General features: G+C 43.7%; 1 protein-coding gene across 1 annotated transcript in view; it reads right to left on the reverse strand.

Annotated features, from left to right (window-relative positions):
* Nucleotides 1–27,394, reverse strand: part of NBEAL1 (neurobeachin like 1) — a 134,445-nt gene that overhangs the window by 16,165 nt on the left and 90,886 nt on the right. The window contains exons 30-48 of the mRNA XM_063116150.1: nt 26,650–26,778; nt 24,770–25,075; nt 24,513–24,662; nt 23,020–23,177; nt 19,994–20,118; nt 19,428–19,557; nt 17,600–17,748; nt 15,589–15,722; nt 15,097–15,198; nt 14,346–14,441; nt 14,106–14,230; nt 12,625–12,765; nt 10,575–10,705; nt 9,750–9,859; nt 8,966–9,083; nt 5,117–5,214; nt 4,006–4,122; nt 3,094–3,183; nt 1,450–1,559 (exon numbers count right to left, since the gene is read on the reverse strand). Of these exons, the coding sequence (XP_062972220.1) occupies nt 1,450–1,559; nt 3,094–3,183; nt 4,006–4,122; nt 5,117–5,214; nt 8,966–9,083; nt 9,750–9,859; nt 10,575–10,705; nt 12,625–12,765; nt 14,106–14,230; nt 14,346–14,441; nt 15,097–15,198; nt 15,589–15,722; nt 17,600–17,748; nt 19,428–19,557; nt 19,994–20,118; nt 23,020–23,177; nt 24,513–24,662; nt 24,770–25,075; nt 26,650–26,778 (2,519 nt within the window). The remainder of the gene's footprint in view (nt 1–1,449; nt 1,560–3,093; nt 3,184–4,005; nt 4,123–5,116; nt 5,215–8,965; nt 9,084–9,749; nt 9,860–10,574; nt 10,706–12,624; nt 12,766–14,105; nt 14,231–14,345; nt 14,442–15,096; nt 15,199–15,588; nt 15,723–17,599; nt 17,749–19,427; nt 19,558–19,993; nt 20,119–23,019; nt 23,178–24,512; nt 24,663–24,769; nt 25,076–26,649; nt 26,779–27,394) is intronic.

Raw genomic sequence — 27,394 nt, forward strand, 5'->3', positions numbered from 1 at the left:
CATCCCAACCAACCAAGGTTTGTGGAGGATGTGGAAAGACGAATTCCCACTGTTATCTCCGATGATAGATTGGAGATAACAGTAGGTATCCCCCATGCTGCTGCTTTGCTACACTTTCTCCATTGTGGGAAGGTGGTGGGGCAGGCAAAGCAGAGCTGGCTGAGTTCCCTTCGCGCCTCCACCGGGGAACTGAATGGGACTTGATTGGCTCAGCTTCACTGTGTATGTGGCTTCCCTAACCGGGAATTCCCTAATCCAGCCAGCACTTTGGCCAAGGAACAAATGATAACAGATGGGCATGGCTACACTCCCTTAAGATAATACCGCCTGCAAGGGGGAGGGGTTTATTTGCCCCTCCCCCACCCAATGCAGGTTCTGCACCCCCTGGGCTAGAGGCTACTTTGCCAGTTGCATGAAGCGTTATCCTCTACTGGAAACACACACACACACACACACACACACACACACACACACACACACACACACACATATATATATATATATATATATATATATATATATATATATTTGTGTATTGCTTTGTAGTTTGGTTAGCTGCTAATACAGAGCATTTTTATATAATTAATAATGGGCACATTTCCAAGACAGGAATCGTGTTTAGTTTTATGCAACAGTACCTCTTACTAGTACTCCCATAGAAAAACTGCTAAGCATTGGAAAATAGGTTAAAATCATTGTTCCTAACAACAACAAAAATTGTCAACGAGTCAAATATAGTTTTCTACGATTATTCTTTATGACTAGTAGATTATCTCTGGGTTTTGCACTATACATCAGTATCTCTTATCTGCTCAGCATAGCTTAGTTTGGTCAGCTGCTAACACAGAGCATTTTCATGTAATTGTAAACGGGCATGTTCCCAAGACAGGAATCATGCTATACTGATAACAAAAAAGAATGTATTAATAGAAATCACAATTAGCTAAAATCTTTGAGAAACGTTATGTTTATTATCTATAATATGGGTTTTGTTTTGTATATTTTAGTATATTGATATGGTATTCGTATTATATTTCAATTGTAGCTCCTGATGAAGGATCTGACGATCTGAAAAGTTGAGACTTCTTGAACTTTTAAATAAAAACATTATTTTTTGACAAATACTAGCCTACATTTATCATCCTGTATAGCACCAGAGCCAGCCTCTCTTTCCACACCCTAAAGTCTACTTTGCCAGTTGCATGAAATGTTATCCTCTACTGGAATTATGCACATATGCATGTCTACACACACACACACACACACACACACACACACGTATAGAGGGGGTGTAAAAAAGTGTGTCCAAAACAAACATTTCCCCTTGTTCCCATGTGTGAGGGTGTGTTTCCAACAAATGACAACATTCCATGCATCTGAAAAATCATCCTTTAGTCCACAAAGCTTCTGCCCTAATAAGCCCCAGAAAATAAAACTTTTTTTACTCACTTGGGATTTGTTACAGTTTGGTCTCTGAGGAAAGTGAAGTAGTTGGAGATATTTCGGTCGTAAGGGAGCCACCCATGGGTTCCAACAACGCAGTTGAGACTCACTGTTACCTTCAAAAGTACACGTTGAACAAAAAGTAGTGAAATCATCAAAGGCTAAATAACAAAGCAAATTCTTGAAAACTTCGTTGTGTGTGCATATACAACAACAACAGTTTATTGCAGTCAATAGACCATTCCAACAAAAATTACATACAAAAGGACTGAGCATACAATTAGCTATTAAAAAGACAAGTAATCATAGAGGATCTAGTAGAAATGGCCAAGTTCAAAAACTTGGCCATGAACTCGGTGATTGATTTGTCTGAGTTCCGAAGTAAAAGGGACATTAAGAATTCAGTTGGGTGACCAGGAAAAGATTGTAAAATGGGGTTCAGAAGATCATTTCTAGCCCCTTGGTAAAATCTACAGAACAGTAACACGTGTGATACAGTTTCCACCTCAGTATTGTTACAGGGACAGCATCTGTTGATCAGAGGGGTTTTGTTGTATCTGCCATCTAAAAGTTTAGAGGGAAGGACGTTAAGTCTGGCTAGTGAGAATGCTCTCCTGTATTTGGGGAGTGTTAACCAGTGCAGTTAAGGCATCCCATCTCTGCAAAAGGAGACGGATAGTCCTAGGGACTGGGGGGAGCATGGCCCCCGAGCAGCACTCTGGAGGACTTGCATGTCTATATCAAGCAGCCTCTGTTTCACTAGTGATTTGGCACTAGCTAGATCCCTTGATAGTAACATAGGGGATGATAAGCCTACTGAGTTGATTTTACTTGTCATGGCCTTTGACCAGGGAGATTCAAAATGGTCTGACAGGATCTTGGATACCAGGGAATTTGTTGCAAGTGTCAGCTTGCAGCGAAGCCAGAAATGGATCGCATGGATCCAAGCCAGACAGTTAACAGAATTCAGACCAGCCTCTAACAAAGCAAATTCAAATGTAGCGCCCTCCTTTAATAACAACAAACAAGACCAAGGATGGGCGCAACTCATCTCCCTTCTCTGCCTTCTCCTTTCACCCTCCTTTTCATGTGGGTCTTTAGATTATAAGCCTAAGGGCGGCACAGGTCTCCATGGGCAGTATCCAAGGCTCGCAATGCACCAGCACTCATCAGGCTGCGCTGAAGGCAACGACCACTAGCGCCAAGGCGACAGCAACCCCAGAAACTAGCCCAAACTAGCATTTCTGAAATTGGGAAGGTCACCAGAGCTCCCCTCCATGAGAACCACTCTTGTTCCTTTTCAGAAATGCTTGTTTGGGCTAGTTTTCCGGGGTTGCTCTAGCAAGGGTTAGCCTCCCATTGCGCCAGAGCTGATACCTACTTGCACAACAGCACCATTGGATATTGCCCTTTGAGTCTAATTTATATAGAGCTATCCAATTCTGGAAATAAGTAAGTAAGTAAATACATAAACTAATCAGCTTGAAGAGACTTCACTCGAGGGCAACATTCGCTCAGCACAAACTAGCCCCCGAGACGTGGTTTTCTACTGTTAGAGAGGACAATCTCAATAATGATCACCATTGTGTTATCTTGACAATTCCATATTAGGAATTCTTCAGCGCTAACACTTCTGCTTGTCTGACTCACCAGGATCTCTGGGCTCCCCTGTGACATGAAAGAACGGTATTGATTTCTGGGGACAATGGCCTTCACAATGGGTATCCCATCACTGATTCCCTGAGAGAAAAAGAGAGAGACAGAGACAGAGAGAGTTATTTTTGCTGGCGACACTAAAAGACAGTACAGACATATTTGGCAGACTCACCATGACGTATAGTTGCTTCTAGCCTATCTGGACCCTCCTCCAGAGCGGGGGCTGGGGGGGGGGGTTCTAGAAAATACTGTCCCTGATTCTCCACTTTTTCTGCAGTGTCCAAAATGGGCGCGTGCAGCTTCCACCAACAGTGGAACTTCAGACCTAACAGCAGAAGCAACCTCCAGGTGTGGACCAACGGGCCCAAGAACGGCTGCTACAAGCAGTGCGAGAGCAGGTAGCGTGGACAAAGTAGGAGAACAGGGATGAATTTGCAGATCTATGGAACAAATACTTAGGGCTGTTGACTAACGAAGGAGGCACATAAGCAACTCTTTATTACATGTATGGTTGTTTTGCTCTCTCCCTTCTTTTTTCGTAATTATAGAATGTATAGGGGTTAAAATTAACAGGGGGGGCCCGCCCTACATACACCCATCCATATTTATAGGGAGGAGAGGTTAAGAGGTTGGAGGTTCCTATAAAGCAGGGCTGGAGGACCTCAGGGCCCGAGGGCCAAACTGTGTCTTCCCAGGTTCCTCCTTTCCCCTGTCCGCCAGTCTTTTGGTGGTTTCCTGGCTCTGTGCAAATCCACCACTACCCCAGCCCCCTCCACTTCTAAAAGGCTGAAATGCCTCTCCGAAGGAACTTCTCTCTAAAATGCTGATCATTAAAAACAATAACGTTGAAATGCATCACACGTTTTTAATAAGGCTTAAACCGTATGTGCTGTTGCCAGCTCTTACCTCAATGAAAAAGGACTTCAGCTCAGGGAGATGCTGGAACAGGTTAAGGGGGCAGTTTTCAATTCTGGTCTGCTTCTGCACCACTTCCTCCGCAGACAGCCTGGCAGGATGAGGCTCCTGAAGTAAAATGCCAACAGCAGTGGAAGTCATAGTTTCACAAACATTCCTCCACAATGCCCTGAAGTTGGGGACAAAGGCGTGCCTAAGGGCATGTCTAGATGGGGCAATTACCTGGGGATCGCCCTGGGATCGTCCCTGTGCGTCCACATGACGCACGGGGGATCCCGGGAGCAGGGAGGGATGAGTCCTCCCTTTCCCCAGGGTATGGCCCTACCCTTCCATCTCGATTTTTCCCACGGTCTCAGGATGATCAGCCTGCCATTGCGGTTTTGAGTAAACACATGGAGCTGGGACCCAGGCACGGGGCACAGAGCTCTGCAAGCGCTCCGTGCCCATCGGGGAGGGGTGAGTGGGGTCAGGGCTTTTTTTTAAAAAAAACCTAACCTTTGCGCTGGAGTGATGGTATACTCCAGCTCCTGTTGCTTTTTTTTAAAAAAAATGCTGGCCGCGACATCCTCTTCCTCCTGGGACATCACGCGCTGCGTGTAGACGAGGGAGACGAACTTGCGATCATAAAATCGTGAGATCATACCCCTCCAGCCCCCTCGTCTAGCCATGTCCTAAGTCTCCCTCCCCCCAGCCCCGAATCAGCTGGTTGGGGGGCAACAGAGGCATGTACATGTGGCAATGAGTAGAGGCCAACGACTTCGTAAATCAAAAGCCTCAAGCACGCAAACCAAGCGATGAAGTACAAGGGCAGGGCAGGAGGAAACATACACACACCCTCCAAAGAACGCAAGGATCTCTAGCAAAGTTAGAATGATAAACTCTGTATACGGCAGCTATTTAGATTCTGTTTGGACATTCACACACACACATCCTCATTTCTATCCGCAGCAAGAGCTGTACCCCTCCTCGGGCTCACACATTCCCTCCCCACTCCACATGGCAGGCAACCTCCAAACCACAACGTCTCAGAGAGAGGTCAGTTCAGGACATCCATCAGCGTGCCTGCGGCACCCGTCTCCTCTATGTCTGCCAAAGGATTTACCTTCAGGAGCTGACAAGGTGTTTGCCCGAAATTATTAATCATCCCCTCCAAGGCTTTCCTTTCTTTCTCGTCTGTCAAGGCATCCAGATCTACAGCTCCTGGGATGAGAATCAAATTGCAAATAAATAACATAAAAATCAGCACCAGGCTCTGGAAATATATTAGATCCCTTCACCCAGACAATGTTTTCCACCATATTTATATGTTACTGAGAGGAACGTGGTTGTTGCCTCTGTGGTTGTTCTCACATTGTTCCATGTAAGGTCTACATCAGGGGACAGAAACTGGTGGCCTTCCAGATGTTTTTGTTACAACTTCCATCAGCCCAAGCTAGCATAGCCAATAGTGACGGAAGATGGGGGAGTTGAAGGCCAAAATATCTGGAGAATCACAAGTTGCCCATATGGTCCATCTGTGGGGTTAGGGCAGATTGTGTGGTGATGTACTACGCTAACAACCCCCACTGTGTCTCTGGTGTGGTACATAACCATACAATCCACCCTGACCATATGGGTGGAACATGTTAGACATAATTGGGATTGCAGCTGGAATAACCATAGAGGCAATGGCAACTACACAATTCCAGATAACATATAAAACAGCTCCTTAGTCCATTTCAACATTCAAAAGCCCTTTAACACATTTTACGTTCAATTAAGAGCTGAAGAGGAGTGATAAAAATGAGTCTTTCTTTGGTTCTGGACACTTTCTGAGTAGTTGATTGATTGATTGGTTAGTTGGGTGGTATTATTCATCCATGGTGATTCTTATTTACAATATATATTTTGTTGTTTATTCATTCAGTCGCTTCCGACTTCTTGGACCAGCCCACGTCAGAGCTTTCTGTCGCTTGTCGCCACTCCTGGCTCCCCCAAGGTCAAGTCTGTCACCTCCAAATTGATTCTTGTGGCACCTTAAAGACTAATGAATATATTGGGCCTGTTCAGACGACACGCTAAGCCATGGTTAGGCCGCTAACCCTTTTGCAGCAAATGGTTAATGAGTGTGTTTAAGCCATGGTTATGTAGCCACCATGGTTAAGAATGGTTCACACAACACACAAAGCCATCATGGTTAGCTCAAAATGCTTAACCATCATGGCTTAGCATGTTGTCTGAGCAGGGTCATTATGACATAAGCTTTCATGGGTCTTTATTTTGCAGTGCAACACTGAAAATTAATTAAGATTGAGCAGGCTGGAAAACATTTAGTTGGACGGTTAAAGCAATAGCCACTATAAAAAATATGTTTTTTGAAAACGAAGAGTGAATGCTTGGAGAAGAAAATTTATAAATTTTTATAAATTTATAAATAATTTATTTATAAACTTTTTATTCACTCAGTATTTTAACACTTAATTTTAACTTAAATTTAAATTTTACTGTTTTAACTCTGTATTTTAATCTTATATCAATTTTGCTGCGTGGTTTTATCCTGGTTGTGCTTTTTATACTGTATTTTGTATTTGTGCTTTTAACCTGTTGGTTGTTTTATCATGGTGTTAATTTTTGTGAACCGCCCAGAGAGCTTCGGCTATTGGGCAGTATAAAAATGTAATAAATAAATAAATAAAAATAAAAAATAAAAAGAGGAAGTCTTTAATGGGTGTTTATTTTATTTATTTATTTATTTCATTTCTATACTGCCCAATAGCCGGAGCTCTATTTAGAGTGTTAAGTCTAAAGCTGACAAGAAAGATGAAAAATTGATATCTTGGGGCTGCAGGTTTACCATAAATAGATCACAGGTAGTTCATTTTTGATCAAGATTTACCTGGGTCGAACATGAACTCGGACACAATCTGTGGTCAAAGTCCATACATTTCCGAGCTTGCAGTGTGATTCTTGGACCCCCCAAAATGTGTTTGACAGCATGTGTACATTTTTAAAATGTGCATGAAAAAAATTGTACTTTTGAAAAATGTGAGCAAATACACACTTTAATCAATGGGAGATGTAGACAGTTGATGTATACATTTGGAAAAATACACACTAAAATATGCACAGATTTTCATGCATAAAAAACAAAAACAAAGCTCACAACCTGATACCGATTAGAGTCTGAACAAGGTTCGAGATGGAACTTAGAGAACTTTGGCGGACTTAAGTTTTGCCGATTCTCGCATCCCTAACTGTCAGGGACATATGAGTTTTGTCACCATTGTCCCTGTTCCACCACAGATTGCTTTCGCCGCACCATGGGTTTTACACAAATAGAGTGCCTACTCACATATCTCAGTTCAAAACAAGAAAATTGGGGGTAGAAATAAGTTTTGTGGCATAGAGATAACTACACTTGAACAATGTTGATAACCTGTTTGGGACAGGACATTTTCATGCACAGGACCTCTGCGGACATGAACTAAACAATAGTTTAACATTATGAGGATGACCTTGGCAGGCTTTCAGCTTGAGTGCCTTCCTGTCCACTCTCTCAGTCTGGTGCAGTTCTTTGGGGTCCAGCAGAAAAAAAAGTCTTTCCCCCTATGTTCTGGACATTCCTACTGCTTCTGGACCCAACAAACTGTGGTTAATCTTTTATCCAAATCCAACAAACTGTGGCTAATCTTAGTTCTGGTTAATGGAAACAAGCCTACTTCAAGCCATGGTTTACAAAGCTGACTTGTTTCTGCTAACCTTAGTTATTATTAGCTACAATTCATTACTCACACTGAGCTGTGGCTAATTTTAAATGCAAAAGGCTTCTGTTCTGCTTATTACAAGTGAACCAGAGGAGGAGTTGGGAAGGAGGGTATGCAAGCCTGAAGATGGTCCACGGTTTAGAGTTACGTGAAAATTGCCTCACTGAAGCAGGCAGTCTGCCCCCTGCCGGGCACAAGGATTTCTGAATGAGAGCCACATACTTCAAACGGCTGAATCATTCTGCCTTTAGAATTTCTGTTGCAATCATAGAATAACTGCAAGAATTGGCTAACGGGGAGTTAACAACTTTTAACAGCCTTGATGTACAGAACAAAACTGCACAATGTTTTCTGAACTCTTTAAGTGTTAAACTCTGTGATTTAGAGTCAATTGTGAGATCCTGCTTTAGGAAGTGCCCTGTGGGTATGACGCGGGTACGTACACTGTATTACCAAATAGAAATTCATGTACAGACTGCTAGCCATGCTGCAAATATAGGCTCCTAATCAAAACATAAAATTACATGGACCTCGTCAACTAGCCTTGAAATGGTGCAAATGCAGAATAATTCAGATCAGTGATGAATTAGCCATCAGTGGTGAATTAGCCATATGAACCTGCCCGGACCTTAAGATCATCCACAGGGGCCCTTCTCCGTGAGCCCCTGCCAAAGGAAGTGAGGCAGGTGGCTACTAGGAGGAGGGCTTTCTCCGCTGTGGCACCCCGGCTGTGGAACAAGCTCCCCAGAAAGGTCCACCTAGCGCCTACACTGTACTCCTTTCGTTACCAGCTTTTTATTTTCTCAGTATTTTAACATCTAAATTTAAACTTTGCTGTTTTAATTCTGTATTTTAATCCTATATCAATTTCTGCTGTGTGGTTTTATCCTGGTTGTGCTTTTTATATTGTATTTTGTATTTGTGTTTTTAGACAGTTGTTTGTTTTATTATGTTCTTAATGGTTTTAATTTTTGTGAACCGCCCAGAGAGCTTCGGCTATTGGGCGGTATAAAAATGTAATAAATAAATAAATAAATAAATAAAAATAATAATAATACTGTAAGGCAAAAGCATCGCATCGTAAGGCATAATGTAGCAAATGCAGGGTGCAAATTTTAACCATACTGCCATGTAAACTCCCTGCCCCTGATATGACTCTTTCCCACGTGTAGGATACTACGATATGAAAAGGATATAGGGCTTGGTACCTTCGTAAGTACAGTAATAGAAGACGTTGAATGCTTCCACTGCAGCTGGCCCTCTCTGTTTATAGCCAAAAATCAGATCTATCCACTCATGGAGATGAGCAGAGACGTATTCTGACTCCTAAGACAGAGACGAAGAACACATTTCAGCATGGAATTTCTTCAAAACAGTAACTCCTCCAGTCCAATTTTGCTTTTTTTAAAAAAAAAAAATCTGAATACAAGTTGGCAAAATATTCATAATTCAAGTTCAAAAAGTGATATCAATTCTACGTATTTCATCGTAGGGTTAATGTATCTTTTGTATGCACATGCTTTGACATGGGCAAATGGAATAAAATAAACCTAAGTGCCTACAATCTGTTTAGGGAAGACGCTGCTATGAGGTAAAATTGGGAGTGAAGGCTGCATACGATGCCATTTCCAGTAGCACAACTTACACTTTATTTAGCCTTGTTGGTGGTATGCATTCTGAACTCTTTGGCCCCGTTCAGACAACACCCAGCCTTTCTCAACCTGGGGCGCTCCAGAGGTGTTGGACTGCATCTCCCAGAATGCCCCAGCCAGCAGAGCTGGCTGGGGCATTCTGGGAGTTGTAGTCCAACACATCAGGAGCACCCCAGGTTGAGGAAGGCTGTGCTAAACCATGCTGCTTAACCACAACATGGTTAACGGAATGCATTAACCATGTTGTGGTTAAGCAGCATGGCTTAGCGTGTTGTCTGAACGGGGCTTTTGTTTACTTCACCGAGAGGGGGTGGGGTGGGGGGGTGAAGATAGAACTCACCAATGCTTTCCTGTGTTTATAAATGAAGTCCTCTGGTGAATGGGCCCATTTGGGGAGAACAACATCGTTCACCACTTCTTTTGAGATCTGTAGCTGACCCAAGCTGAAATCTGGAGAGTGCAGATAAGGCAATATGGTTTCAGCAGCTATTAACCATAGCAAGTAAGCATTTATGAGAGCCAGATTTAGGGAGTGAGGTTGTCAGTGAGGGGGGGAAACACTACTTAGGACAAGGATGGGGAGCACCAAGCCCAAGAAGAACCAAATCCGTCCTTAACAGAATCCCCAGATGGCCACACCCCATTTCCCTGGCTCTGCCCCCTTTCCCCCAACCACCAATCTTTCAGTGGTTTCTCAGCATTTGTGCAGTTTTTTCCTCCATTCTAAAAGGCTGAAATGCTTCTCCTAAAGCTTTAAGCGACAATATGCTGGTATTTTGGCCCCGCCCCTCTTGCCCTCAGCCCCGCCCACCACTGGAATCTGCCCCCCACCACAACAGGCTGAAAGAGGTTCAACACCCCTGACATAGGAAAGTAAGTGCTTTCCCACATAAATGTCACATAATAATTTGTCTACAGAACTTCTACTGTGATTAGCTAAATCTGAATGTTTTATCCCTCTTATAACTACGGGATCACAATTTTAGCCAAGCCCTTTACTTAAATAGCTAAGTATAATCATAAGAATATAAGAAGAGCCCTGCTGGATCAGACCGAGGGTCCATCTAGTCCAGCACTCTGTTCACACTGTGGCCAACTAGCTGTCAACCATCAACCCTCAGGAAAACATCGGACTACAAAAATATTCTGTGATGCGACTATTTACTATTTTGATTCTCTAAGAACTCTGGGAAGTAGAAGAACTCTGGGATTAGCTCCTTCACGTCGTTTGGATTCTCCATGAGGGCTTGCCAGGTCGCAGGAATGGAATGGAACTGCCGATCAGCGCAGTCAAATCTGTGGGTGGGACACAAGGGCGTATATTGAAAAGCCTGTTAATGCCATCCAACGTTACGGAAGCAAAACAGCTACAAGTTCAGTACCTACATCGAAATTCCACTTAAATGGCACAGTTAGGGCCATTCCGCTACAGTTCAATGCCCTCATCCTGTAATCCGGGGCGGGTGGTAGTGATTCCAGGGCATATGTGGACTTCTCCTTCAACTCTACTTTTCATCACTCACTTCAATGGAGGAGCAACAGTGCGAGAATACGAAGTTGCGCACAACACTCCATTGAACCGAATGGTAAAACCTTCTTCACTCAAGAATTCAGCTTGGGCATTGGACACACAAATGAGATTCTGGATGAGAGCGACAAGGGTGTAGTGGGAAATAGTGCGTGTGCCCATTACAAATTTTGCCAGGACGTTTGTACGCCTCGACAGACATTCGATAATTGGCAGCTTGTAATTCCTTCCCTTTAAAATACGAGATGCAACCGTCAGTGCACAACTCCAGCACAACACAGCAATACTACAAACGAGAAGGATCTTGGAATTGTTGTAGATCGCAAGCTGAATATGAGCCAACAGTGCGATAGGGCTGCAAGAAAGGCAAATGCTATTTTGGGCTGCATTAATAGAAGTATAGTTTCCAAATCATGTGTGGTACTGGTTCCTCTCTATTCGGCCCTAGTTAGGCCTCATCTAGAGTATTGCCTCCAGTTCTGGGCTCCGCAATTCAAGAAGGACGCAGACAAGCTGGAGCGGGTTCAGAGGAGGGCAACCAGGATGATCAGGGGTTTGGAAACAAAGCCCTATGAAGAGAGACTGAAAGAACTGGCCATGTTTAGCCTGGAGAAGAGAAGATTGAGGGGAGACATGATAACACTCTTCAAATACTTAAAAGGTTGTCACACAGAGGAGGGCCTCCCAGAGTGCAGGACACAGAAGCCAGATTCCAGCTGGACATCAGGAAAAACTTCCTGACTGTTAGAGCAGTACGACAATGGAATCAGTTACCTAGGGAGGTTGTGGGCTCTCCCACACTAGAGGCATTCAAGAGGCAGCTGGACAACCATCTGTCAAGGATGCTTTAGGGGGGGATTCCTGCATTGAGCAGGGGGTTGGACTCGATGGCCTTTTAGGCCCCTTCCAACTCTGCTATTCTATGATTCTATGAATTCCAAGTTGATCCATTTTGCTCCCTTTCTAATTTAGAGTGGCCATAATCCCAGTTTATCATTCTATTTTTTTACAGCACGATCCTAAGCACTTTTATTCAGAAGTGTCCAATTATGTTCAATCGGATATGTTACTTAGTAAGTGAACTTTGATTTTAACCCTTCTTTTTTCATTGGTACATTTTTTATTTTGCCCTCTTCTTCCAAGGAGTTCAGGATTGTAAACACAGTTCATCCCCTCCTTGCCTTCCCCATTTTATGCCTACAACAACCCTATGTAGCAGTTTAGGTTGAGAGATAGTAACGGGCTTAATGTTTCTCAGTAGTAGCCTCATGATTGAGTGGAGATTCGAACCTGGGTCTTCCCAGACATAGTCTGATACTCTAACCACTACACCATGCTCTCCTGCACATTCTATGGACAGGAGTGAGACATATAATGCTGAAATTAGCTGGCAATCCATGTAAAATGCATTTTCCTTTTGTCCAAAGGAATTTTTTGTTGCTGTCGTTTTAACCAAATGCTTTGTAAGATTTGTAGCTTCTCTGAAATGTTTGCATAAACGTTTCTCAGGAAAAAGCTCTCAATGGTAAATACGCGAAAACATCACAGTGTGATCCCGGAGCTATCCATTTTCCCAAGTAAGGAAAAAATAAAATATTCAAGGTGTGTATGTTTTGCAAAAAGGTGACAATTAATCCATGAAGGAGACAACAAGTATTAAGACATCCCTTATTTCTTCACGTCATACCTGCCACTCTGAAGCTGGATATGCAACGTGGTAAAAGGCTCAACACGAATGAGGTAATGCATGACCCCAGCTGCATTGGAGTAGTGAGTGCCATAGTGGAACTTGTCAATAATTCCAAGGGGATCTTCAAAGTTCTCATACCTTTGAAAAAGAAACAAACCATCTGTTTCCATAATTGCGAATCTAGCAGGATTTTCTCACTAACTGAAGCAAATATTAAGCAAATATTAAGCACCACACAGAATTTTGGAAACCGAGCTCTAGCTTGAAAGTAAGTGACGCATTGGAGCAAGCTCTGAAAACAGAACCGGAAGCCATCTCAGGATCTACAGGACGTTCTTCTGAAGTCATCACTCAGCCATCCTAATGTTGAACAGCTTTTCTTAAACCACACTTTTGTGATATGTCACTGATGGATTGAATATTGTATTTTTAAGGCAGAATCTAATATATTAGGGCTAGCTGACATCAACGGCCCTGTGGGAAAGAAGGTGGAGTGAGGGAGGCAGAAGAAGGCAAAGGGGACATCAGTATCTGCTCCAGATGGACTACCCCACCCCCTGGAAATGAGAGAGCAAGCAGGGCCATTCCACCAGCCCTGCTGAAAGTCTACTTAATTTTTCTTCTTCCAACCCCACCCCTTTTTCCTTGTGTGTCCTGTTTTTTTTTTTATATATATAGATTGCAAGCCTTGTTTACTGATTCATGATAACCTTTCTCTGGGAGCCTTTTGTGGCTGAGGAGTGGGATAAAAGTACTTTAAATAAATAAATACATAAATAATAAAATATTCTAATTTCATAAACCACGTGGCAATTGACTTGAATGTTAGGGCATTTTTTAAAAAAATATTTTTGAATGTAGCCTCCACAGGGAGGAACGAAATAGACGTCTTGGCCTTATCATGAGGAAATGCCCTGGAAGGTCATCTGAGCAGTATTTGGAAGACTTCCTGGCAGGGATTAACAAACCAACCACAGAGGCAGTGGCTATGGGTTCCTTTTCTCTGTACAAAGGACTCGTAAGACGATTTCCCCAACGTAATAGCAACTTCTATCTCAAGTTGTTGTTTTCCTCCCCTGCCCCTTTGTCTCAGGTATCTTAACTATGTTGCGATATTTTAAACATGCATATGTTTTAATAATTTCTCTGCCTTCACCATAATGATTTAATGATTGTGTTTTTACTTTCTTAATGATGTCTGTGCCACTGTTTCTTATTGGGTCTGTGACCGTATAATAAATGATGATGATGATTTGAATGGACATGTTTATACTCTTGATCTCCTTTTACCTAATCTTTAAATGCTGCATCAACTTAGTTCCCACCTATGAGATCTTCATGAATTCCTCTGTTACCGTTTGAACCAGCACCAGGGTTCCCAGTCAGAATAGAGAGATAAACAAAACCAAGAGCTCTCACACAGAAAAATAAGGCAATATTAACTAAATACTTTTGGGTGATTGTTTCAGATTAAATACCTTTCCTGAACAGCCTTGGCATTCTTTTCATTTGCCACACCAATGGGTTTCGACAGATCCCGAAACACAGCTGGATTATTCAGATCCAATTCTTCGGAAGTGTAGTCCCGTAAGATCCAAGGAAACTTGAACAGGAAAAGAAAGGTCTCCTTCAGAACTCACAGCCATCTTTTGACAAAACATTTTGACAAAATGTAACAATGTATCTAATCAGAAACAATTGACAGGAAAAATACTTACAACCGGATACTGTGCCAGGTCATTATAGGTCCGCCCTGCCATAGTATTTAATTGAATGAGGTAGTCAAAGTTGGAAATCTCCCTGTTCACCCATTTCTAAAGATAAAAAATGCAATATTGAACCTATTCATGAGTAGCACAGTAAATCACGTATCTTACCAGTGTGTTTTTTTAAGAAGTCCTACAACTCCCAGCATTCCATCAGCCAATGTTGGCCAGGGAATGCTGGGAGTTGTTGTAGGAGTTTCTGCTGCCTAAACAAGCATAGGGTTGTGCCCTCGATGTGACAAAATTAAGGGAACATTTACATTTCACATTTATTTAGATATCTATCCCACCGTATTCAAATGGCTCAAAGTGGGTTAAATAATTAGAAACATCTAAAGAAAAGGCCTCAGGATGTGGGCACCACTGGGTTCACATAACTACTAACAAATGTTTAAAAGTTTATGTCCAAGCTTGGCTGCCTTATTTAGGATATCTCCTACATGCGAAGAGAATGTTTTAAACAACATAGAAATTTTACAGTATGTAGCTAACATGAGAACTAATAATATTAGGCCAAATTGGACAGCATCGCGCTTTACAAAAATGCTGCTCTTTAGAGCAAAGTGGGTTCCTCTGAGTTCCAAAGCCAGAAAGCGACTGGAAGAGACAGCAGCTTTTTAAAATTGCAAAAAAGGTTCTCTCTCATCACTGGACACAAATTTTAAAAAAAATTGCTATGCCATTCCTGGTAACGTTGCCGTACCTGGGTCAGTCCTGATGCTTTAAACAATTCTTGTGGAGATCTGGTCCCACTAATATTTGGAGAGCATAGAGACAGAATTCGGCTGTACACTTTATTTCTTGACTATAAGATAAAGAAAGTACATTGGGTAACTCAGCCAGTAAAATGTGAAGTAAGTGTTCTGCAAAGAATGGGCATTTGCCTTTTACTGATTTATAAATTAGAATCCAGCCAAACACGTTCTATCCCACTTTCTACTATTCATAGTATGATATATGTTTTTTCTGAATGTTACACAGTTTTCAACCACTTTTGTCCATTTAAAAACATCTTAGGTGTACATCTAATAAAACCTAAGATGAGGAGAGGTGTTTAGCTGCTCCACCATCACATGCCTCGTAGGTCTAATCTTTTGGCACTGTGAAGAATTTGTTTTGCGTTAAGCAGCTGAGCTGAAAACATTCATCTGTAAACCACGAGACAATTGTCTGAAGTCACCATCTGATTACGTACCTCCTTTTTAAAGTTAAGGAAGTAGTTTGTCTGGTCTATAAAGAAGATCTCCAAGGCTGACCTCCTCAAGTTGTAGCGGCGCAAGTGAATCTCTCGAATTTGAGAGAGAGCCCATTTGAAATCAAATCCTATGCCTAGAAACAGAAGCACTTCAGTTATGGTCCTGAAATACATTCAGAGAGTGCATGCAAGCCAGACGGAGCTGGTACCACAAATCAGAAAACAAAAATTGCCTCTGAGAAAAAACTATTCTAGAAAGTGAACACGTGAAAACTTTGTCCATAAGCCTAAACTAAATAAACAGCAGGATTTTCTTTTCTTGTCACACAGAGAAGGGCCAGGAACTCTTCTCATCCCAGAGTGCAGGACACAGAATAATGGGCTCAAAGGAAGGCAGATTCCGGCTGGACATCAGGAAAAACTTCCTGACTGTTACAGCAGTACAACAATGGAATCAGTTGCCTAGGGAGGTTGTGGGCTCTCCCACACTAGAGGCATCCAAGAGGCAGCTGGACAACCATCTGTCAGGGATGCTTTAAGGTGGATTCTTGTACTGAGTGGGGGAGGTAGGTCTTGATGGCCTTATAGGCCCCTTCCAACTCTACTATTCTATGATTCTATTATATTTTTTGTGGTATCAAAGCCATTAAATATGATACGTTAGACATATAAATACACCAACTGTCAAAATAAAACACTCACCCAATCAGACTGGAATGTTCAACACACTTTGGAAATGTTGAAGCTGACTAAGAGCACACTCTTATGGGTTGTGGAAGCCTCTGAACTCAGAGGCTTCTGTGTACCCAATACCCTAGCAGCTGAAGCTGGCAGTACAGGAGTAACGGCAGAGGTGATCTTCACCTCGCCATCCTCCGGTTGCTGGGTTTTCTGCTAGACAGGGAAGGAAGGAGGCTGGAAGTGGCTCGGGAGAGCTTGCATCCTGGCCTCCTCCCTCCCCGTCCAACGGAACGTCCCATTTTTCCTCCTCCCTGAGATCAGTTTTCTGACCTCGGGAGCCAGCCGGTGCAGACATACCCACTATCCTATGGTCCCTCAAACAATGAAAGGCCGTAGTGTTGTGCCCTGATTCATTTCAATCAAAGCTATGTACAGAGGATGTAACCAATGGGGTCAAAAAACATTCAAAATAAATCATCCCTCTACATAACACTCTGCAGCTTAATGACCGCATGCCTTCCGTATGCTTCAATCTGCACGAGAACTACCCGAGCTCATTGACACGTCTCAAAACCCTCCTCTTGGGCCGGTATAAATTGCCTTGCGCGTGGCACTTCCTGTGAAAGATCAGAGTCAGTAACAAAATGCCAAGGGCAATGTTCCGCATTTACCCAAGGAGCTTAATTTTATTCTGAAATACTTAAAAATACACACACACACACACCAAAAGCGGTGTATCCCGACATGTACACTATGCTCAACATCTAAGGTCCTCCTCTGAGTGCCTATTCCGAGGGAAGCTCAGAAGATGAAAACAAGGGAGAGGGCCTTTTCAGTGGTGGCCCCCCCAATTATGGAATGATCTCCCCGACGAGGCTTGCCTGGCGCCAACATTTTTGGCACCAGGTCAAGAATAGTTGTTTTAAATGGATATTGTTGTTTTTATGCTTTTGATGGGCTTAAGCTTTTGTATATTTGTTCTTAACGTTCACTGTTTTTAACTTTTGTAAACCACCCAGAGAGCTTCAACTATGGGGCAGTATATAAATGTAATAAATAAATAAATAAAAGAGAAGAATACATGTAGAATTGCACAATCCTTGTGTTTTCAAAGGCAGGAGAGCACTCTTGCTCTATAACCTGAGACTGTGCCATCACCCAAATCTTTCTCCTATGCAATGCAGGATTGGAGCCGGAGTTCCTTTTGTGCTGAATTCTAAACTGTTGGGCTTTTTATTTTCCTCTGTACAAGGAATTCATACTAAGGTTGTGATAGCGGATTGACCGCACATTGCTCGATGGTACGAAGAACGTCCTCCAAAGGCCTCACCTTCCTCTTTTTCGATGCTGCCATCATAGAAATAGATGTGCTGGGTGGTGATCTCCAGCCTGCCAGGTATCGCATTAAGGATTGTAATCAGTTCACAGTCTTCAGACAGGACGAGCTTTTCTTTCTGGCTCTGTTCTTCCTTCTCATCCCTGCAATGGCATTACCAAATGAGAGACTTGACTTGGATGGGAGCTCCCAAAAAGTTACCCCAGGAAATGAGACAAGGTGACCTCTCAGAAAATGATGGGGATTATTGCTTTAAAGGTGTTTTATGTCACAACCCAAGCCGCCCTGGCCCATGCAGATGTAATAGCTCCGGTCAATTCAGGAAAGAGACAAGAACTCTGCCAGGGGGAGACACACTCTCTCCCTGACCCTCCTCCCTCCCTCTCTTGCCTGAATCACAGTAAAAGGATATATTAGTACCTGCCTTGTGGTTAAACAATAACCAGCTTCCGCATTTAACCAGGATTTCTAAACCATCTCCAAATCTTGCTTAAGAGGGAAACTAGTTAGCGTCAACTATGGTTAAGGTCAGCCTTCCCCAACTTGGTGCTCTCCAGATACTTCTGACTACAACCCGTTTGCATTGGCTGCCTATGCGTTTCCAAGCCCAATTCAAGATGCTGGCTTTGACCTATAAAACCTTACATGGCTTGGGACCACAATACTTGATGGAACGCCTCTCCCGACATCAACCTACCCGCTCACTGCGCTCTACATCTAAAGTCCTTCTCCGAGTGCCTCCTCCGAGGGAAGCTCAGAGGATGGCAACAAGGAAGAGGGCCTTTTCAATGGTGGCCCCCAATTATGGAATGATCTCCCCGATAAGGCTCGCCTGGCGCTGAGACGGTTATCTTTTCGGCACCAGGTTAAGACCTTTCTCTTCTCCCAGGCATTTAACAGCATTTAAAAACATGAGCTGAGTTTGTTTGTTTTTAACAGACCCCAGAATAGCTGTTTTTATAAGATACTGTTGTTTTTATGCTTGTTATGTTTTTAAACTTTGTATATTTGTTTTTAATGTTTACTGTTTTTAACTTTTGTAAACTGCCCCAGAGAGCTTCGGCTATGGGGCAGTATATAAATAAACTTGTTTAATTTGTTTTTAACTGTGCATATTTATTGTTTTATACTGTATGCTTTTATCTGTATGCCGCTCTGAGATCTTAATAATATAGGGCGGGATATAAATGTTTTAAATAAAATAAATAAATAAATAAATCTGCCATCTTCCCTGACCATTGGTCATGCAAGCTGGGGCTAAGGGGAGTTGTAGTCCAAAAACATCTGGAAGGCACCAGCCTAGGAAAGGCTGTTCTAGGAATTCACCCTCAAAAGATGTGTACTCTTCTCCAGACAATAGTTTTGATATGGCAAATTCATAGCTCTGTTAACACTCCTTCAGGAAATATTAAAAACCCAAAACTGTTCAGCTTAGTCTCAGTTGTAATAACTATAGATAGCACTTGCACTCATGGGAGGGGCATTTTTATGTCTTATTCCTCCTGGCCCAAGAGACATCACACACGATTGCTTCCTGCAGGTATATTTGGGCCAGGATCCAATTAGGTCTGCTCAACCAAGGGCGCTTGGGCCACGTGATTCTTGAAAGCAGCTCTCCTATACCACAGGTCAGTTGCCTTCCGAAATTGCCTTCCGAAAGTGAGGACATTTTGAAAAATAGCCTGCAATAAGGGCATAGTGGTCTGCTGTTCAAATCCAGTACGACCAAACGCAGTGCTGAGTGTGGCCACACCCCTGGGCAAGCCTAAAGTAGCCCTTTGGATTCTGGCCCAGGGTTTGCCCAGCTGTCCTGCATACATACATGTTTCCAGTGGTTGCTGGCTCTTCCTCTGGCAGTTCAAGGACATCCTCTTCCTCCTGGTCGCTGGCTTTCACTTGCTTCACCGCCTCCAGAAGCAAAGCCTCACTTGACGGCGGCACCTGCTGCACACCTTTTGGAGAGGAAGTGAGGATTCCCAGTTAAACAAACCACACTCCATTTCACGCAGCCTTTCCCAACCTGCGGCCCTTCAGGTGTTTTGCACTGCAACTCCAGTCAGCCCTAGGCAACATGACCCACGATCAGGAATGCTGGGAGCTGCAGTCAAAAACACCTGGAGGTCACCAGGTTGGGGGAAGGCTACACTAGAGCATTTGCTGATGGGTAAAGAAACTCTTGAAGACAGGCCTCCAGCCATACGAAAAAATCAATTACGATTCTATTTAAATTGTGTAATCATGTTTATTATATGAAAACAGGCTGAAATGCTCAGAAACGGAACAACATATTTTAGAACAACTACAAGACACAATATCCTAAAGATGAAAGGAAACAGAGCAGTGATTCTAATGCATTAGCTCAGAAACATAGTAGCCCTTAGATCTCACCTAGATTGTCCCTCAGGGCGCTGGCTTCCTGGTGAGAGTTGAAATTGTAATTTTGTACTAATTTTAGCCTCATTCGCGAGTAATTTTCCACGTTTGAAAGTTTCCAGTGAATTAGATTCAGTTTCCTGGTGAAAGGAACATATTCAAAATAAGTTAAAAGGCACGACAGGCGCGCAACTTCACTGCTAGAAGAGTTTGTATTGAAAAAGAAATGCGGGGTGGAGAAACACACTTTAAAACAGAAGAACATCGCTGCGCTCTAAGTGGGTTTCAACCTTCACAAACACGGTGCAGCAGTTAAGGGCAGAGAAATATTTACCTGCAATGGTGGGAAGGTGCTTTTCAATAGCTCCTTCCCACAATGCTCCAGTAAGGTATGAAGGAGCAACGGATGAGGATGATGATCATGATATCATCATCATCATCAATTTAAGTTATATACATTTCAAGTGGCAAATGCCCTCAGGGCAGTTACAATCATCAAAACCCCAACACAACGATAAACGACCAGACCAGTACAAAATACCAAACTAATAAAGTATGAAGACATTAACAATATTAAAAGCCAGCAGTACAGCTAATAATCAGAGCAAAAGGTTAGATGCTTGCCGGAAGAGGAAAATCTGGTCTCTATTACAGCGATGACGCCAGGTGGGTCTCCCTGGGAAGGGCATTCCATAGATGGGGGGCGGGCACTACAGTGAAGGCTCTTGCCCTGGAAGCCACTGTGGGCGACAGCGCCCACAGAAACGTCTCCAAAGATGATCTTGGCAATAGAGCAGGAACATACGGGAGAAGTCACTCTTTCGGATAAGGGACAGTGATGTGGTTCCTTACCATGGGTTTGCCACCCAGCCAGGTTGGAGTGGGAGGTGACCGTGTCACTGGTCCCATCCACATGAAACATGTTACCTAGGGTGACCATATTTGGGAAACCAAAAAGGAGGACACCTAGTGTGTGTGTGGGGAAGCAGCTTTCTGAGCCCTGCAGAAAGTATGTTATTCCCCCGCCACCTTAAAGAACCCGATTGGAGTGGAGGAGGGGAAAGGATTTCATTCTGCACCACCACCATCCACTCCAATTGGGGCCTTTTCTATAATGTCCACGAATGACCCACTTTCCCCTTTAAGACCTCAATTGGAGCTCGGGGTGGGAGAATGATGTGCCTCAAGAAAGCATGTCACTCCCTCCTGCCATGCTAATGGCAGCCTTAAAGAGGAAGGTGTGTCATTCCAGGACATTATTGAAAATTATAGAAAATCCCCCCTGACACCATGGAAAGAACAAAAACCAGGACAAATCCGGGGAAATCCTGACAGTTGGTCACCCTATGTTACCAGAACAAGGCGGGAAGAGAGAAGCATCTCCTGTGCCATGTTAGGGGAGTGCAAAACGCCCCTGCATAATAGCTCAAAGTAGCACAACGTGTGTGTGTGTGTGGGTGTGTATGATATATATATATATTATTGCATTTTTATACTGCCTAATACCCGAGGCTCTCTGGGCAGTGCACAATTAAAACCATAAAATACATCAAGTATCCAAATAAATTCAAAACGTCAAAAGTTTAAGAATGCAATATAAAATCAGGTAAGTTACAGCCCAGGGAAATTCTGTATGAAAAGGTATGTTTTCAGGAGGCATAGTGAAATTATGGTAAATCATCGTTTATTATACGCTCACAGACCCAATGAGAGACAACACAACGTTTATACATGTATTAAAAAGATATGGTTATAATTGGATAATTTCCTCATGTGTGAAATTCAGCCTTTATTAGACCGACATGAAGTCTCCAAGGACCGGCAACGACACGTAAAATGTAAAGGATAGAGCAAAATGATCACACAACCCACCATCAGGTCATCCATTGCATTCCAAATGTTTCCAGGATATTTTTTTTTCTCCGCCACTTGTCTTGCCCCATAAACCAGCGGTGGGCAAATTGTGGCCCTCCAGATGTTTTGGCCCACAACTCCCATCATCCCTCACTATTGGCTATGCTGGCTAGGGTTGATGGGAGTTGTAGGCCAAATTATATGAAAGGCCACAAGTTGCTCACCCCTGCCTAAAGGAATGCGGATATTAACCGGTGATGGTCCATCACACTGGACTCTCGCGTCATGTAAGAAATCATAGTTGATGGATCATAGAAGTTTTAATCTATTAATTAATTGACTATGGGTGCAATCCTGTAGTCAGTTACCCGAGAATAAGATCCACTGATTTGCTTCGGAGGAGACACGTGTAGGATTACACTGTAAATCTTCATAATTTGCATGGGAACAAAACAATAATGCTGAAGAGAACGCATACGGCTTGTTTTTAGATGATGCCCTTGTATTTTCCCTAGAGTGAAACAGAAGAGGGCAGTACCTCCTAAGACGGCAGCTCTCCAAATTTTTCTTTTAAAATATTGTACTGATATAAAAAAAAAATTTGGTTTATTTATTTAATTTATATCTCATCCTTTTTCCTCCAAGGAACCTAAAGCAGCACACATAATCCTCCTCCTCCTCTCCATTTTAGCTTCACAACAACAACTCTGTGAGGTTGGTTGGGCTGGGAGTCTGTGACTGGCCCAAAGTCACCCAGTGAGCTTCCATGGCTAAGTGGGGACTTGAACCCAGATCTCTCAACTCCCAGTCCAACACTCTAACCACTACGCCACACTGGCTCTCTTATTTGCCTGATTAATCAGGAACACATTTGTAATCGATCAGCTAAGCCCTAGTTTCACACAATCAGATTAGAACTGCCAAGGAGAATTCAGTTAGGAAGATTTTAATTATCCAGACTGTAAAAGGATAAACTATGGAAACAAAATCACCATGGTTTGGGGTGTACGTGTGTGCGCTCCTCATGCACAATTTAGCAACATTTGCTAAGTTGTGCCTCTCAGCAGAAAGTAATTGCTGGGAATTGAGCTATATACCCAAACTTCACACTAATATTCGAAATCTTAACAACAACTAAGGTAAAACGCTGTCTGCTAGGAGCAAGAGGCAGCGGTGTCTCCGCCTACCTTTCAGCCCAGGGGCCCTGTTCACAGGTGAGGTAGAGTTTTGTGGCTCGCCACTGCCTCAGCGTTGCCATGTGCTGGTTATTCAGCTGCTTCAGCATGCTGTTGTAACGTAGGTTTTCCTGCCGTGCCCTTCGGTTAAATGGCTCCACAAAGAATTCCTAGAGGCAAAAGTTGGAAATAAATTTAGCAGCATTGTAAGTGCATGTGAGATGATGAAAGGACGTCAAAAAACCGGATACACAAGAGATTCAAACCATCTCCAAAATAGCAATCCAAACTACAAGAGAAATGTAGTTGGATGGTCCTGTCGTTATCCAAGCAGAGATCCACAGCCAGAAAAAGACCCACTCAAGAGCAGAAGTTGTCCGAGGACGACCTTGGTGGAAAGCTTAGGGAGAGCCTTCCACACGGGCCAAAAGGATGTGTGAGTGATCCACTTTGACTGAGCTGGCAATGTGGTTCCTTCCCATGTGATTTAGCTACCACCATCAACGGAATTGGTGAAAGGAAGAGATTTCCACAAGTAACAATGTCTGACGCTGTCCCACAAAACACCGTCCCAAACTGCTGACACCAACCTGGGATCATGCATCAAGGGTAGGCATGGCTGGACCCAAGGTTAGGCCTGCCGAGGGCCTACAACCCAGCAGAGGCCTGCTGACAAGAGCCCCCTGGACCTGCACTTCCTCTTCACCATGGCAACTGGCTTGTTCACCCTCCACTTACTCGGGCCCAATAAATGGTGGTGGTAAGAAAAAAACCCTCAGCATATGCTGTTAAATGCCTGGGAGAATTGAAGTCACACCGAAAGGATAACAATGTTGGCGTCAGGCAAGCCTCGTCAGGGAGATCGTTCCATAATTGGGGAGGGGGGCACCACTGAAAAGGCCCTGGTTAGGCCTCATCTTGAGTATTGCGTCCAGTTTTGGGCTCCACAATTCAAGAAGGACGCAGACAAGCTGGAGCGTGTTCAGAGGTGGGAAACCAGGATGATCAGGGGACTGGAAACAAAGCCCTATGAAGAGAGACTGAAAGAACTGGGCATGTTTAGCCTGGAGAAGAGAAGATTGAGGGGAGACATGAGAGAACTCTTCAAATACTTAAAAGGAGGGCCAGGATCTCTTCTCGATCCTCCCAGAGTGCAGGACACGGAATAATGGGCTCAAGTGACAGGAAGCCAGATTCCAGCTGGACATCAGGAAAAACTTCCTGACTGTTAGAGCAGTATGACAATGGAATCAGTAACCTAGGGAGGTTGTGGGCTCTCCCACACTAGAGGCCTTCAAGAGGCCATCTGTCAGGGATGCTTTAGGGTGGATTCCTGTATTGAGCAGGGGGTTGGACTCGATGGCCTTATAGGCCCCTTCCAACTCTACTATTCTATGATTCTATGAAGGCCCTCTCCCTTGTTGCCATCCTCCAAGCTTCCTTCAGATCCTGCTGGAAGAACTGCTGCACAGTTCACTCCACTCAAGCCAAAATAAGATCCCTACCTGAAATTTGAGCTTGCTTTCTCCCCGCTCTCTCTCCCGCTTATGGATGTTCACCATCAAGGCCTCATAGCAATCCTTCCAATAGACTGCCATGTGCTCGTGGCCATCGCTGAACGTGCTGAGTTCGTACTGCTTCATATTTGGAATGATCTGGCGCACAAATGACAAGAGGGTTAAAAAACCGGCCGGGTGCCCTTCCTCCTCCCGCCGCCCAAGGGGGAGAAAAGCACAGGCGGAGAAGGGGAGCCACGACTTACGTATCTGTCGATATAAACCTGCCATTCGTCAGTGCCGCAGTAGACCTGAAAGTCCTCAAAAAAGGAGGGGCTCCCGTTGGTGGAAGGCAGGGAAGGCAAGTGCAGGCTCATGAAGAGAAGGTCGTAAATTTTGGAAACGAGGGTTCGGACGAGGGGGATCAAGAAGGAGTAGGTTTCCGTCTTTTCTCGGATCGACCTGCTCAGGATGCCTTCCAGCTTGCCCAGCAGGTAGCAGGACTCGGCTTGGTGGTCCAGGACTTTGGTCTGAAGAAGAGTGTTGAGCTTGGCGGCAGCCATTGCGCACACCTGGCAAGAGAGAGAGATGTAGTCCAGCACATCAGGCAACAATAGGTCCAACACATCTGGAGAGCACCAGGTTGGGGAAGGATGTTATACAGAAGTCTTGGAGAAGTTAAGCAGGTCCAGTCCTTGTCAGTGCCTGGATGGGAGACGGCCCAAGGACCCTATATAGACCACCTTCCGTTCCATGGAAGACTGGCAAGTTATAGATCAGGGGTGGCCTACTGGTAGCCCTCTAGATATGTTTTGTGGCAACACCCATCATTGCCATTATGTGTTGGACTACAACACCCATTGCCCCCCAACCAGCATGGTCACCCATGGGATTGATGGGTATTGAAGTCCAAAACTTCTGGAGGACATTAAGGTGTAAAAGACTGCTGTATTGTATTAGCTACAGATCATACTTTGAGGCCAAAGCTGAGAAACTAGAGAACTCCTCTTAAAAAAAAATCATGTTACTATAGACCGCGATGCATTTTCCATTAGGTAACACCTTTCAGGGTTTCCTGTTACAAAGCCACGAACAGATCAATCATGACGCCTTTTGCTGGGCCATCTCCCAGTCACGTTAAGCATTCTGTAAGCTTCTAAACCTGGAGAAATTCTTTGGTAGACACATCCATAGCAAATGCTTAAAGAAAAAAAGAAATGGCATGTTCCTGGCTCCTTGTCACCCAGGCATTTGGAGGAAAAAAGGGAAATGACCGAGCAAGCAAGCCATTTGTTGGTTTTGAGGTGCCAAAATTATGCACTTCATGTTAGGGGATCCTTGGCTTTCCGTAGGCTTAGGTCTTATCGTCTATCTGTATTGCAGTACTGATGTAGATTCAGTTCAGTCTAACGAGACAAAACTTGAACATACATGCTGGGGAATTGCATTTCCTCACCGCACAGTGGATATATTATTACATTTTTTTATCTCACCCTTCCTCCAAAGAGGTCACAGAGACATACAGGGACTCTTTATTTATCCTCACAACAGCCCTGCATGGTAAGTTAAGCTGAGACCGATCAGCCACATCCAGGCATCACAGCAAACCAAGCTTTGTGGTAAAGAGAACATGCCATGAGAAGAGTCACATGCTCCCCCTTCCTCCTTCACACAGGAAGAGAGGGGATTTCAAAGTTCCATTCACAGGTTTAAATCCAAATCCACCCGTATTTGAATTAAATCATGGCCATAGCTAGACCTAAGGTTTATCTCTGGATCGTCCAGGGGTCAAACCTGTTCATCTAGGTGACACACAGGGGATCCAGTGCTCAGGCAGGGGTGAACCCTGGATGATCCCAGGATAAACCTTAGGTCTAGCGGTGGACCATGTGTACAAACCACCATTGTTGAGAATCCAACAAAACAGAAGACTGGGGTTTGTCCAAACCTGCCAATGCAAACTTCTAGCTGTGCATGAAGGCAGGGAAGAGGGGAAGAGGCTTCCCACGGGACGTTATCACATCAAATCCAAATCTCCCCACTACAAGTACAATTCCGTAACCATTACACCACACATCTTGTGGGTCTTGCCATCTCCCCCTCCCCCACCCACCTCTCCAACTGTGAATTATGAAAGACAACAAACCTGTAAATTATCCTGTCCAATGAACCCGAGAAGCATCTGGACCTGTACTTGGTAGAGCTTCACAGACTCTGGGCCGGAAGGGTACCAGACTGATAAGGTGTCCATGAGGGTCACCAGCTCTTCCAAGAGCTGTGTGAAACAACATCCAGAAATCAGGGCAAAGAAGAAAACGTTTGATTGATTGATTGGTTGATTGATGGATTGCATTTTTATACCGCCTAACAGTCGAAGCTCCCTGATGGCCTGAAAAGCATTATGTGTGGGGGAGCAAAGAAATACGTAGTCCACAACACAACAAGACATGTAATGTGCAATGCAGGTCTCTTTAAAAGTTAACCCCTTAGAATTAGAATGTCTAGAGGTGAGGTGCGGGGAATAAACAAACATAAGTGTGGTTATTTAAACAGTGGCAGGATTTTAAAATTTTACTATGAAGTGCTGATGACCACAGGAAGATATGGCAAACAGGAAGAGAAACACTTTTCAGAGAAAGCCTATCTTTTACGTGTGTGTGTGTGTGTGTGTGTGAGTGCATGGACAAAGTTCCAAAGATGGGTAGTAGCATGACACCATTAATTATATTGCTTTATAATTTTTTGTTGTGGCTAGGGCCCATTTCTGCATATATCAGGGGTCCCTTTTTTTAACTCCAGATATTCATTACAGTTGCGCAACTGAACGTGCGTGCTGATTTCCTTCCTCCATTAAAATGAACGAACCAGCTGTTGGGTGCAGGATAACTCTA

This window comes from Elgaria multicarinata, chromosome 2 (assembly GCF_023053635.1).
Source record: "Elgaria multicarinata webbii isolate HBS135686 ecotype San Diego chromosome 2, rElgMul1.1.pri, whole genome shotgun sequence".
Lineage (NCBI taxonomy): Eukaryota > Metazoa > Chordata > Lepidosauria > Squamata > Anguidae > Elgaria > Elgaria multicarinata.